General features: G+C 48.2%; 1 protein-coding gene across 1 annotated transcript in view; it reads left to right on the top strand.

Moving 5' to 3' along the window:
• Positions 1-6,358: 6,358 nt before the first annotated feature.
• Positions 6,359-13,660, top strand: part of KDM1A (lysine demethylase 1A) — a 48,642-nt gene continuing 41,340 nt past the window's right edge. The window contains exons 1-2 of the mRNA XM_068417841.1: positions 6,359-6,649; positions 9,678-9,843. Coding sequence (XP_068273942.1) covers positions 6,365-6,649; positions 9,678-9,843 — 451 coding nt within the window. The 5' untranslated portion in view covers positions 6,359-6,364. The remainder of the gene's footprint in view (positions 6,650-9,677; positions 9,844-13,660) is intronic.

Below are 13,660 nucleotides of genomic sequence, written 5' to 3'. Positions count from 1 at the left end.
ACAAACCAAGTACTATTATTCCTATACTAATATATTTCTGCTTCTACGACGCTTATGTGCTACCTAAGAACTCTGCTGTTTCTAGTCCAACCCCTGTTGGGGCCCAACCCCGTTGCCGGCAGCTGCGGTGTTTGCTCTGCAGGTGCAGGTTGGGCAGTGGCAGTGGGTTGGAGCTTGGCCGTACGGTGGCCCTGGCATGGGAATGGCAGAAGCTGCTGCCGGTATGACCATCCCAGCTGTGGAATGCAGAGTAGAGTCAGGCCAGCCCCGGGGACCCACACAGCAGCTAAATTTGGCTGCCCCGATGGAACTGTCCATGGCTGGTGTGAGATGGTGTGGTGAGGCAGATGGTGGAGCATGAGCCGCCCCCTGGTTGCTGCCGGGGCTGTGGCTGCGGTGACGTTTGGGTGGGGATGGACCATCATCACCCATCTGCGTGGTTATGTCAGCCCATGGCTGGGTCGGGGAGGAGCTGGTGGTTGTAGATGTCTGGGTGGTCTCCTCCTCTGCAGCTCCTGCCACCAGCTGACCATGAGATCGTCGTCGTCTTGGGTGCTCTTCGTTCATCCTGCCACCAGCGCTTCGCAGGCACGTCCCGAGGAGGTTGGGGCAATCCCTCTTAAAAAAGGGGTTGTGGTAGAAGAGCAGCTACAAAATGCAAAGGAGGGGAGTTAGTTGCTGTCATTTGAAGAAGGAGAAGGACAGAGATCTGATCACTGAGCATCTGCATCAGCAAAGACAAACATGGGTATTAAAAAGGACTCTCTGGGGCATTTTAAACGTCAAGTTTAGGCTGAATAAAATGTTAGGACAGAGTTTTGGGAAGTAATCACCACCCTTGTGTTTTTAGTAATTGGGAGCGGAGAAGTGTAGGTGTTTCAAAAGCCTAAAAACCAATGGAGAAACCCAAATACCACTAGTTTTCAGGCACCTCAGCGTGGAATGGACATGTTGGGAATAATGCTGGTGCTGATGTGTATCTCGTGAGCATTAAGCAGATGCCACAAGAAGATGTAAACTTTTGGTGCAGCCAGGTACAGAGCAAGCACAAAAAAAGCACGATACAATGGGACTATATTTCCGTTTCACAGATTCCAAGTAAGCAGAAATAACCAAAATCTATTTTATCAGCATTTCTGCTCCTCTGAAATCCTGTGTCGAGAATTCCTGGAAATGACCCGTGAGACGAAATCAGGCTGTTTGCTCCCATTCCCATCTCCCACCTTGTAAAGCCTTATTTTATCTGAATGTGAACCTCTTCCCCCAAATGTCCCGAGGGTTCTTTCATGTGCGGAGGAACCAACGTACCTTGCCCAGAGCAGACCCTACTGCTGCTAGGGCTTGCAGCTCCTTGATGGAGATGGATACAGAGGAATGCCCTTCCATTTTGCGGAATCCATGGAGCTTGAGTTGTTGGATGAAGCCTCTCATGGACTCAGTTTGAAAGATCTTGAGGTGTCCCCTCCTCGCCAGCACCTCCTTTCTGAAGAGTTTGTCTGTGATCACGACGCAGTAACCATCGTCGCCCCACCAGATTGAGTGGAAGCGACGGCTGCCGACGATCCTCCGGAGCTTCTTGAGGAAGGAGCAGGCTGAGGATGGGCTGGTGCTGGCATAGATCTCCTCGTAGAAATGATGGCATGTGGTGGGGCTGCAGGATTCCTGAGGGAAACCCTGAAGGGTGTTTTCATCTGCAGTTGTTCCACTGGCAGCATCCCAAGATGCTCCTGTATAATGTCCTCGATGGCTGGGAGAGGTTGAAGCTGCCCACCAGTCTGAATCGTCCGTACTGGAATCCCAGGATGTCTCTAATGAAGGCGTCTCCATTTTATCTTCTTCCTTCACAGCTTGGCTGCAACTTCCAGCCGTGGACCTTTCTGCGACCAGCCAGTCTTGGTGCTGCCAGTCAGCAGAATGAAGGGCTGTGGCACCAGCTGCCTGGAAGTTCTCCAGCATCAAGGTGACGCCTCTGTTGCATCACCGTGACATCACAGCATGGCGCCCACCTTGTGGTGACAGGGTGTGGCAGTCAGAAGAAATTGCTAAAAAGCCCAGTTTTCTATTCCTGGAGAGAGCTGGTTTGAGCCCCAAAGTGAATCAAACGGAGTTTGCATTTGGCGTGTGGTGCTGGGGCAGCGCTGCGTCCCGCTGCCCCTGGGAGCTGGTCCCCAGGGAGGGATGGGGAAGGCTGCAGCGCTGGGCATCAAAGTGCCCCAGACCTGAAGTTTTTCCCTTGGGCACCTTCCCCCCGTGCAGTAATGGCCGCAGCCTCTTCTGTGAATAACCCCCACTGTGTGATTTCAGGAGCGCTGCTTCTGTCGTGGCTGGCCACGTACCCAGGTGATGCTCCCAGCTGTCAGCAGGCTCTCCGTGCTGCTCCCTAGAATGAAGTAGAAGTGAAACACCACCTAAATCTGGTTTGCAACTGAAATAAACTGGTGCTCTGCACTCCCACCCCTTTCTTGGGTTGGTTTCCTCTGCTTTTCTTTGCCCTAGAGCCTTTAGAACCCAAACCAGGGAGCTCAGTGATGTTCTCTCAAGCTTCTGTCAAGCTATCAACCCAGTCGTCTGAGTTGGAGGACCACGACCACGGGAAGAGTGACTTTCCATTTGTGGACAGTGAAGTTGTAAGGGACCAGTTGTGTCAGCTGAATGTTCCTGAGTGCATGGGGCCTGATGGGCTTCATCCCAGAGTACTGATGGAGCTAGTGGATATTGTGGTAGGCCCCCTCCTGATCTTCTGCCAAAGGTCTTGGGATTATGGGGAGGTCCCTCCTGAGTGGAAGCTGGCCAGTGTTATTCCCATCTACAAGAAGGGTTTGAGGGAAGACCTGTTAGTCTGACCTCAGTTCGTGTAAAAATGATGGAGAAGATCATACTGGGTTCTACTGAAAGGCATTTAAAGAACAATGCCATCATCAGGCACAATCAAGATGGGTTCATGAGGGGAATGTCCTGTTTAATTAATTTGATTAATTAATTAATTAAAGCAGGAGAGGCGGTTTGGTAGCGTTGTATGTTAGGGAGTGCTTGGATTGTGTCGAAATTGAGGAAGATGATGAGGATGACAAGGTTGAATGTCTATGCGTAAAGATCAGGGGGACTGGTCGGCAGGGTGGACATTACGGTGGGAGTCTGTTATAGACCACCCAACCAGGATGAGCAGGCGGACGAGGCGTTTTACAAGCGGCTGTCAGAAGCCGCCCGGCCGCTGGCCCTGTACTCTTGGGAGACTTCAACTTGCCAGATGTCTGCTGGAAATACAACATGGCAGAGAGGAAGCAATCTAGGAGGTTCCTCGAATGTGTGGAGGCCAACTTCCTCATGCAAGTGGTAAATGAGCCCACTAGAGGAGGGGCCCTGCTTGACCTGTTGTTCGTGAACAGACAAGGACTAGTAGCAGATGCGAGGGTCGGTGGCCATCTTGGGAATCTCGACCACAAAATGTTAGAGTTTTCGATAGTGGGGGAAGTAAGGAGGGGCAAGAGCAGAACTTCTGCCTTAGATTTCCGGCGGGCTGACTTTAGCCTGTTTAAGAGGTTGGTGGGCAGAGTCGCTTGGGAGTCGGTCCTGCAGGGCAAAGGAGTCCAGGAAGGCTGGAGGTGCTTTAAAAAGGAATTGTTAAATATTCAGGAGCAGGCTGTCCCGGTGTGTAGGAAGACAAGCCATCGGGGAAAAGACCGGCCTGGTTAAACAGGGAACTTAGGCTAGAACTTAAGGAAAAAAAGAGAACCTACTTGCTCTGGAAGCAAATTGGAAGCCAATTGGACACCCACAAGGCTATGGGCCCGGATGGGATTCACCCCAGATTAATGAAGGAACTGGCAAATGAACTTGCCAAACCACTCTCGATTATCTACCGGCAGTCCTGGTTAACTGGAGAAGTTCCAGCTGACTGGAAATTAGCAAATGTAACGCCCATCTACAAGAAGGGTCAGGATGATCCAGGGAACTATAGGCCTGTCAGCCTGACCTCGGTGCCAGGCAAGGTGATGGAACAGATCAACCTGAGTGCCATTACACGGCACATGCAGGACAATCGGGGCAACGGGGCCAGTCAACATGGATTCATGAAAGGCAGGTCCTGCTCGACCAAACTGGTCGCCTTCTATGACAAAGTGACCCGCTTAGTAGATGAGGGCAGGGCTGTGGCTGGATCTATCTAGACTTCAGTAAGGCATTCGACACTGTCTCCCACAGCATCCTCCTAGACAAACTGGCTGCCCGGGGCTTGGATGGGTGGACTCTTCGATGGGTTAAAAACTGTCTGGATGGCCGAGCCCAGAGAGTGGTGGTGAATGGGGCAAAGTCCAACTGGTGGCCGGTCACTAGCGGTGTTCCCCAGGGCTCAGTTCTGGGGCTGGTGCTGTTCAGTATCTTTAGAGATGATCTAGACGTAGGGATTGAGTGCACCCTCAGCAAATTTGCAGATGACACCAAGCTGGGTGGGAGTGTAGATCTGCTGGAGGGTAGGAAGGCCCTACAGAGGGACCTGGACAGGTTGGATAGATGGGCCGAGACCAACAGCGTGAGGTTCAACAAGAACAAGTGCCAGGTCTTACACTTCGGCCACAACAACTCCAGGCAGCGCTACAGGCTGGGGGAAGAGTGGTTAGAGAGCGGCGCGGCGGAAAGAGACCTGGGGGTGCTGATCAACAGCCAGCTAAACATGAGCCAGCAGTGTGCCCAGGTGGCCAAGAAGGCCAATGGCATCCTGGCCTCTATTAGGAATAGTGTAGCCAGCCGGTCTGGGGAAGTGATCATCCCTCTGTACTCGGCACTGGTGAAGCCGCACCTTGAGTACTGTGTCCAGTTGTGGGCCCCGCACTTCAAGAAAGATGTTGAGGTGTTGGAGCGAGTGCAGAGGGCAACCAAGCTGGTGAAGGGTCTGGAGGGTCTGACCTATGAGGAATGGCTGAGGGAGCTGGAGTTGTTTAGCCTGGAGAAGAGGAGGCTCAGAGGTGACCTTAGTGCAGTCTACAACTACCTGAAGGGAGGTTGTAGTAGAGTGGGAGTCGGCCTCTTCTCCCAGGCAACTAGCGATAGGACAAGAGGACACAGCCTCAAGCTTCGCCAGGGGAGGTTCAGGTTGGCCATTAGGAAGCATTTCTTCTCAGAAAGGGTCATTAGGCATTGGAAGGGGCTGCCCAGGGCGGTGGTGGAGTCACCATCTCTGGAGGTGTCTAAGAAAAGACTGGACACGGCACTTAGTGCCATGGTCTAGTTGACATGGTGGTGTCAGGGCAATGGTTGGACTTGATGATCCCAGAGGTCTCTTCCAACCTGATTGATTCTGTGATTCTGTGAATCTGTGATCTCCGGCCGTACACTCCACACAGGCATCCGTGGGGCTGGTGAGCACTGATCAGCAGTGGTCTGCCCAAAGGCTGATAGCTCCAGCTTCCTATTCCCTGCCTTACCAGCTTTTTCTGGTGGTGTAATGTAGAATCTTGAGAGAGGACATGGTGAGGAAAAGTCAGCCCAGACCTTGGAAGGAAACAGGAAGAGGACTAAAATAGAAATGCTTTATGAAAATAGGCACAAAGGTCTCCCTTTCAGCAGTCTTGGCACATATAAAGGGACTCCATGAGTCATGCTGTGGACATATGTATGTATGACTGCTGTGGCCACTGGATTGCTCACTTTTCTTGTTTGCCAACAGGTCCTGCCACTTTTTATCTGGATTAGATGTGTAGGCAGGGAAACGGAAAGAGATGCGTGCATAGGTGAATTCGATGCCACGAAAGTGAACTGATGTGCATTGTTTCAGCTTGCCAAAGAGATCCAATGGAGATGCTTAGCAGGCTTGCAGGATGCTGACCTGATAATTAGCTCTGTGAGGCCAAGCAAGTAACCGGGGGCTCCCCTGGACTGTGCCCGAGGTAAAAATAATAATTTCTGAACTCAAGGCACCCGTTATGTCTGTAGGAACAGCGAGGGCTGCAGCACGCAGGCACCGCCGGCGGTGAGACCGAGACCTGGGCCTCGTGGCCTCCATCCGTGTCAGTCCTGCCGCCATCCCAGGCGATGCAGGTCAGAGGCGGTCTCACAGCCGGCGTCCCGCTTCAGCTTCTCCAGCGGGCGATCTCCTTCCTCCAGCCGGGCCGGAGCTCCCGCAGCCGCAGCGTGGGGCCGCGGCTGCTGCCCTGTGCCGGTGCCCGGCGGGGGAGGGCCCCGGCGCGGCCTCTGGGAGCGCCTCCGTGACGCGCGCCGCGCAGGGGAGGGGCGGGGCCTGCGCATGCGCGGCTGCGGCCGGCGGGAGCTCCCCCCAGTGCGCGCGCGCCGCGGCGCGGAGGTGACGTCAGGAGGCGGCGCCGTCAGCGCGCTCGCGGCCTCCTTTGTGCAGGGCGGCGCGGCCGGCGCGATGTTGTCGGGGGGGAAGAAGGCCGCGGAGGCGGCGGCGGGCGGCGAGGGCGGGCCTGAGGCGCCGGTGCCTCCGCCCGCCGCCGCGGGGGCCCTGGGCTCCTCTGCCGAGAGCGGTGGGGCTGCGGAGCGCACTCCCCGCAAGAAAGAGCCGCCGCGGGCCTCGCCCCCGGGCGGTCTGTCCGAGCCGCCGGCCGCTGGTGCCGCCCCTGCGCCCGGCGCCGAAACCACCGGCATCGCCGAGACCCCCGAGGGTCGCAGGACCAGCCGCCGCAAGCGGGCCAAAGTAGGTGTTGGGGGGCTCGGTCTACGGGCCCGGCCCCGCCGGACCCTCCTGGCCTGGAGCGGCGGCCGGAGCGGGGGGTTCTGGCGGGCGCCGCGGCCTCGGGCGGGACGTGCTATGGCCGTCGGCTGCCGGGCTCGGCCCTGCTCGGAGCCGATCGAGCTGCCCGGGAAGTGGGCGGTGGGGCCGGGTGCCCCCGGGACCGCTCCCTGCCCGGGGGCACTGGGCTGAGCAGACTCCGCGGCCTGATCGGGCTTTACCGGGCGGCGGTGGTGTGTGGGGTGTGGGTGCTGCCCCGGGGAGTCGAGTCCTGCTCCAGGATTAACATGCAACTTGCAGGAGGATAATGTGGATTAAGGTCTCGTATTGTCACAGGAGTCTGGGGAGAACTGGTGCACTCTGACAAAGCAGAGCAGTCTGCAGCAGTCCTCGGAACTTTGTAGGGCTTCCTGGTCAGATACCAAGCAGTAAAAAAAAAAAGAAACATAAACACCTGAGCATTGCATCTGAGTTCTTATGATCTTACATTTTCATGAGCTCATTCATGTTGTTACTGGGAGTACTGGATGCAGCTTCTCGTGAGGCTTGTGTGCATGGGATGATAGAACCATAGAATTGTTTTGGTTGGAAGGGACGTTTAAGATCATCAAGTCCAACACTGCCAAGTCCACCGCTAACCCATGTCCCTCAGCACCACATCTACATGCCTTTTAAATCCCTCCAGGGATGGTGACTCCACCACTGCCCCGGGCAGCCTGTTCCAATGCTTGATAACCCTTTCGGTGAAGAAATTGTTCCTGATCTCCAATCTAAACCTCCCCTGGCACAACTTGAGGCCATTTCCTCTCTTCCTATCACTTGTTACCTGGGAGAAGAGACTTAACACCTTCCTTGCTACAACAACATGATGCTGGTATTGCAAGGTTATAAAGGTCATGGCCACACTGGAGAGCTGAGCCAATGCTGTGTTAAGGGTGAGATGTAGCAATGAAATATAAAGGCTATAAACAGCTTCCAATAATTTGTGCCTGTGCTATGTAATTCTCATACATTATTCTGAACATCTGAAAACATTACCGTTTTTTGGTGAAACTTTTTCTTGGAAAGCTTATTGCAGAAGGTTTTGAAGATCTTGGCTGTGCCCAGAGCTGGGTGTGTTTGATAATGGAAGCTGAAAGTACTTTAGGGACTCTGTGTGTTGTACTGTAGCTGTGGCATTGACTGTCTTGCTCTTCAGAGCTCTTACGTGACTCGATAGCTGGACTGGTCCTTTGCATAGAGGAACTGTCAGGTAGGTCAGTCTGGTGGATTTTTTAAACTGAAAGAGGGTAGATGAAGATTGGATGTAAGGAAGAAATTTTTTACGATGAGGGTGAGGAGACACTGGCACAGGTTGCCCAGAGAAGCTGTGGATGCCCCATCATTGGAAGTGTTCCGGGTTGGGTTGGATGAGGCTTTAAGCAACCTGATGTAGTGAAAGATGTCCCTGCCCATGGAAGGGGGATTGGACCAGATGATCTTTAAAGGTCCCTTCCAATCCGAACCATTCTATGATTCTGTGATCTTCAGAGGCAGCTTACTTGGGTTTTACTTGCTTTATAGTGGTCTGTTAACAAGTAGGAATTAGTGCACTATCTGTGGGTTGTATTTCGGTGATGTTTCTCTGCATTCACAATACCCATTTGCTGGGGCATTAATCTCTTAAAACAGTTTATCCCCACGATCACTTCAGGCTAGCACAAGATCACCTTGCTGTGAATGTTTGTGGTATGAACTCAGTTGGGCAGGGTATCCGGGTTAAAAATAAACCTAGGGAAATGCTTATTTTTTTATTGGACTTAATTGTTCTCTGAAAGTTGTGTAAGCTCAAGTAGGATGGGAGTCTTCCGAGGGCCTTAGGGCAGAACTAGTTTGTGTTGGTTTCAAGTACCTGTGATACTATACTTATATCCTGTGGGATCGTTGTGACTTGCTTGAGAGTAGGAGTTCACAAAAGATGGTGGTGGTGCAGCATTTGCTCAACAGTGTGAAAAACTGAATGTGCTGGACAAGATGGAATGTAAATGTTTGAAAGATAGCAGATCGTGGAGCGTGTTAGTGGTTTACTGAATTTAGGCTTTCCTATACATGGGCTTCCCAATGCCACTTTGAATCGTACCTGTTAATGTCCTTTCTTAGTGGCTGAACTTTGACTGTGAAAGATTTGTCATTCTTTTGATGAGAAATGCAGAGTTGCTTTTGTCATCTCGTGGCAGAAGCTGACCTGTAGTATGTTGGAGGAACACTGGCTGCATATTGTGAGAAGTGCTTTTTTTCCTTTCCCGTAGGTAGGGAAATTCAATAGCGATATACAAAGCTTTCTTACTTTGGGAAAAAGCTTGGTTTATTGAACGATATGAGATGCATGCCTTCTAGGTTATTTCTTGGAGTTTCCAGGTTCCTTTAAGTTGGAGCGAGTCTTTTTAGCTGGTAAGGTTATTTTTTTTACTGGAGAACAGAGCAAAACATATATGGCAATGAAGATAATTTTTTTTCTTTTGGTCTCATGTTGAGCCACTAGTGTGACCATCCTGGAGAGGAGGCAAATGTGATCCTCTGTACCAGGGCAAGGTGAAATCTGGTGTACAGTTCTGGTCACCCATGTTTGACAGATAAATTCAAGTTAGAACATACGGATTGAACGCAGAGGCAATTTTTTATGCCTGAGTTTGACAGGGAGGTGAAGGAAGGGAAGAAAACAAGAGAGGTTAAACGGTGATATAACAAATACACGTAAACTGGACTCAATATGAGTAGAAGGTTCCTGCTATTGGACAGTTGGGTGCTGAAGACATTTTTTTAGTGGAGGTAAAACCAGGTGGATCTTGTTAAGCTGTTGGAGATTTTACAACATGGTAGCTGTAGTAAGACTGGACAAGGTAACTCAGGCCTTTTTTTTTGAGCTGTAAGCAATGTTGCTTGCAATGTTCATTTTCATAGTGAGGCTTACAGACACCTTCAGTGCGTTTATCCTCTGTTGTGCTTTTTACAGGTGGAGTATAGAGAGATGGATGAGAGTCTTGCGAACCTGTCAGAAGATGAGTATTACTCTGAAGAAGAGAGAAATGCTAAAGCTGAGAAAGAGAAGAAACTACCACCACCACCTCCACCAGCTCCTGCAGAAGAAGAGAATGAAAGCGAGCCAGAGGAGCCATCTGGTGAGTAAAGAGGGACCTTCTCCTCTGACACTACGTACCTTTTATTGCGAGAAATTAAGCGGGGTCAGGTGCAGCATCATGAATCCTGTGTCTGGTTTTGATCTGCTCTTGAATGGTTGTTCTACACTATTTTCTTTGCTGGCCCCGTATGTGGAAGGAGGGGAAAAACGCAGAAGAGCAGCCTGATAAAGATGGGAATATGCATGATTTAATTCCAAACTAAGCCAAACCTCTCACACTAGGTTCTCATGCTCCTTATTGACTTGTCTTTGGAAGCTTATTGACCAGAATAGCCTCTTTGGTACTGAGCTGCTACACGTGCTTGTGTACCGACATTCACTTACTCCTCTGAGAGAAAACAGGTTAGATTTAGTGGGGGGGTTGCTATGCAGGAGAACAGATTTAATCTACAGTGATTCCTGTGGCTTTAAACTATGACTCTAATCTTAAGTTCTGGTTGGATACTGTTTGCTTAAACTTCAGTGCTTTCCTCGTTGCCTTTGACAGAGTTGCAAAGCTTCACTTTACATTGGAAAGTTTTTTGGTTAGTCTTGTTCAGGAAGCAGCTTTTGAAATATATGGTATTAGCAGTACCCTCTCCATTCTTTACCTCTGTTGTGTTTACAGCTACCACCATTATTTAGGTCTGGTGTTGGTGTATCACACTGTCATCTACAAAATCATGCTTTTGCAAAGTTTAGCTGTCGGAGACATTGAGATGATGTGTGCACTAGGTGGTTTGAGGCAATAGCTGAAGTCTAGTAGTTAAAGTTCTGGTGGTTCATCACTGATGTGAATAACTGTTAAGTCTTCAGTTCTACTGCTTGTTTGGCTTCTTTTTGGCTGATGGGTTTGAGAATGTAGACAATAGGACTGATGTCAGTTTGGGGATACTTAACCTTTAGTTTCAGAAAATATATTAAAAGCCACAGTTGTGTTTTATCTCTTAGGATTTGCCCCTGTAATCTCTCCTCAGTTGTGGCTGTTGGCTCCTGGCTTGATACATCAATACTACAGCTCATACGCTTGACTGAAATATTTGCAATGATAAAAATTGTCCCCGCCCCTGGTTGTAGCTGATCTATCAAAAATGGAATTTTAATAGGTGTAATTAAGCAAGTATCTTAAATTTTTAATTTAGCTTAGACTTTGGGTTTAATCCTTGAGACCTAATATTGATACACTTTTGATATTTCTCAGATGCCATGTTATGCCTGTAAGAGTGATCACTGAAATCGGTTTGAGGCATAATCAGTGAAGTGCAGTGTTTTATCCCATGAAGGAAGAAATGTGGAAGATAAGCAGTGGTAGACTCATACTATTCTATACACACAACAGTCTGTTAAGCAGTTATTGTGCAAGCACTATATTTAGTCATCTAAATACAACCAATTTTAAAACAGGCTATATCTAGCTGCCTAGAAATAAGTAGACTTCAGGTCATCATATCCTTCCTCCATTCCTAGAAATCCTGTGATATGCATGAAGCAATGATGTAGGCAGACGACAAATTTTCTGTTGTCATTCCATAGCTAGTCTTGCTGTGTTGTTAAAGGCTTCTGAAACTATATATATTGGTGCATCTCTCTCTCTTTGTCTTTATTAATGCAGGCGTCAAGAGCATCAGGTCATCTTATGCTGGCTGTTAAAGTGCATTGAAACTTCTAATTCAAACAGCCATTAGCAGGAAGAGGCATGGAGTGTGCTGTATATCGAAGCAATGTTTATAATTGATTTTTTTCTCTCTCTATCTTTGAAACAAACATAAGAAACATTAAATAGGACAGTAATAGTAGAGCAGGATTGCATGTTGAAAATTTAACAAATTCCAAAAGTTAGCTTGTGTATTACTGTTAATTTATTCTCATTGCAGACCTTAATAATTTCCTTTGTGTGTTTAAAGCCTGCAAAAACATAGGTAATGCAGGAGAGGTGTAAAGCCGTTGTGTTACAGGTTATGACCTTTTCTGTTGAAAAGCCTAATTGTGCAAATTTAAAAGTGTAATAGTGATAGTAGCTGGTATTTAATTAGTCTGTCCTCACAGACAGTTTGCAGTAGAAGGAGTATCACACTTTAGGTGACAGGGAAATGCTGGTTTTATTTGGGGTGGGTTCCATTAATGTGTTCAGCTGTGGGGAATTCCAGATGTTTTGGCTATGTGGATTGTTACAGTCTGGATTTGCAAGATTTACTGCATGTTATTGCAGAGCAGTTTTAAAAGGCGTAACAGTATTTCATGATTAAGGTACTTTCCTTAAAGTCTCTCTCCTCTTTTTTTACTTGAGAAATCTTGTCTGATAGCAGAAAGCTTCCAAACTCACTTGTGTGAGTGCTGAATGACACTTGTGTTCTTCATTTCAAAAGAGATACTGGCAAATAAGGAACTTGCTTCTTTTGTTTTTCTCCTCTAAGGAACTTCTTTGTTTGCCCTTACCAAATTGGATTTTCATTTTTATAGCTTCCAGAAGATTTTCTTTACCGGCTTCTGTCTTTTCAGTTTGACAAGTATTCTTACTTTCTGGTAATCTTATGTTCCTAGCTGCTGTTTTCCAAGGAAGTGGGTGACTGAATATGATCCAGATTAATGTCAAGTGAATAGTCAAACTTAGTGGTGCTCTGCCTCTGTCTTTCATCTGACTTGTCTGTGTTCCTAATTAAATTCAGTACTCAGTGGTAAACATATGCTGCTGTTCTTTATTTTGAGACAGTGGATGATTGTATGAAGTTGGACTCCTTTGCAGACCTTCTTCCTGATTGCTGTTCAGCTCATGGTCCATTATTCTGTTGCCTTGAGACTTTCAGCAGATCCTGCTCCTGCACATGTTGTGTTCAGCTGCAATAATTTGAGGTTAACATGGATCAGCAGTTTGCTTGCTGCTTTGTTCCTTTGCAACTGGAGCATGACTTTCTTATGGGGAAGGAAAGGCGATCTGCACTAGCAGGCCTTGTTTTCACACCTCTGTACTCAGACTAGGTAGCATTTAGAATTGTGTCCGAGCAAGCAGTAACAGCGATGCTTTTTTGACTAACATTGAAAATGGGTTAGCTGTTATTAACAGAAGAGGAAAATACTGATTTCTTTTTGTAAGTAAACTGAGAGCAATTTTGTCCCCTTTACTCATTGTCAGTGCTAATTCAGGGATAATGAAAGCCACAAGCTGATGTCAGCATCTTTTCAATTTCTTAACTTAAAAAGGCACAAGTGTAACTTTTCCTGCAAATTAATGGCCTATGCCCAAGTGTAAATATTAGTGTTTGAGTTGCGTTAGTCTCTTCCAGAATGGAAGCAAATCTTGTAGTGTTGTCAGCAAAATAAAGTACTTACAGTGTAGGTGAAGTGAGGAATTTTCTCTTGCTGTTGCAGATACAGCAGTTCATAGAGTCACAACTTTGGGTCTTCTGAGGCCTGTGAAAATACAGTTATTTGTCACAGTCTCTCTTGTGAGTTTCTGAAATTCCCTGCTGGTAGACTGATTATATAAAAATACTGACTATTGCTTCTCTGTTGTAGCTGAGTGAAAATGTGTTTCTTGTTTCAGTTTCTGTTTTGTTTTATCTGTAGATATGTAATGTTACAGCATTCCAGGTGTTAATCCAGGTTATCGAAGTATGAAAACTGGTGGTTCACTTTCTGTGTCTTGCTTTAAGGGTTAAATTTTTAATTCAGATTAAATTCTTTTTAAGTTAGTGTATCCCCTAAAGGCTTCAAATTACATTCTGGCAAAATTGTCCACCTAATCCCAAACTCTGAAGATAATCTTAACAACTGTGTGTTCAGCCTCAGGTTAGACCTTACTCTTGCCTGTTTGGAGATGA

Source organism: Nyctibius grandis, chromosome 24 (genome assembly GCF_013368605.1).
Source record: "Nyctibius grandis isolate bNycGra1 chromosome 24, bNycGra1.pri, whole genome shotgun sequence".
Classification (NCBI taxonomy): domain Eukaryota; kingdom Metazoa; phylum Chordata; class Aves; order Nyctibiiformes; family Nyctibiidae; genus Nyctibius; species Nyctibius grandis.
The sequence above is the reverse complement of the archived record's forward strand: the minus strand, read 5'-3'. Positions and strand labels throughout refer to the sequence as shown.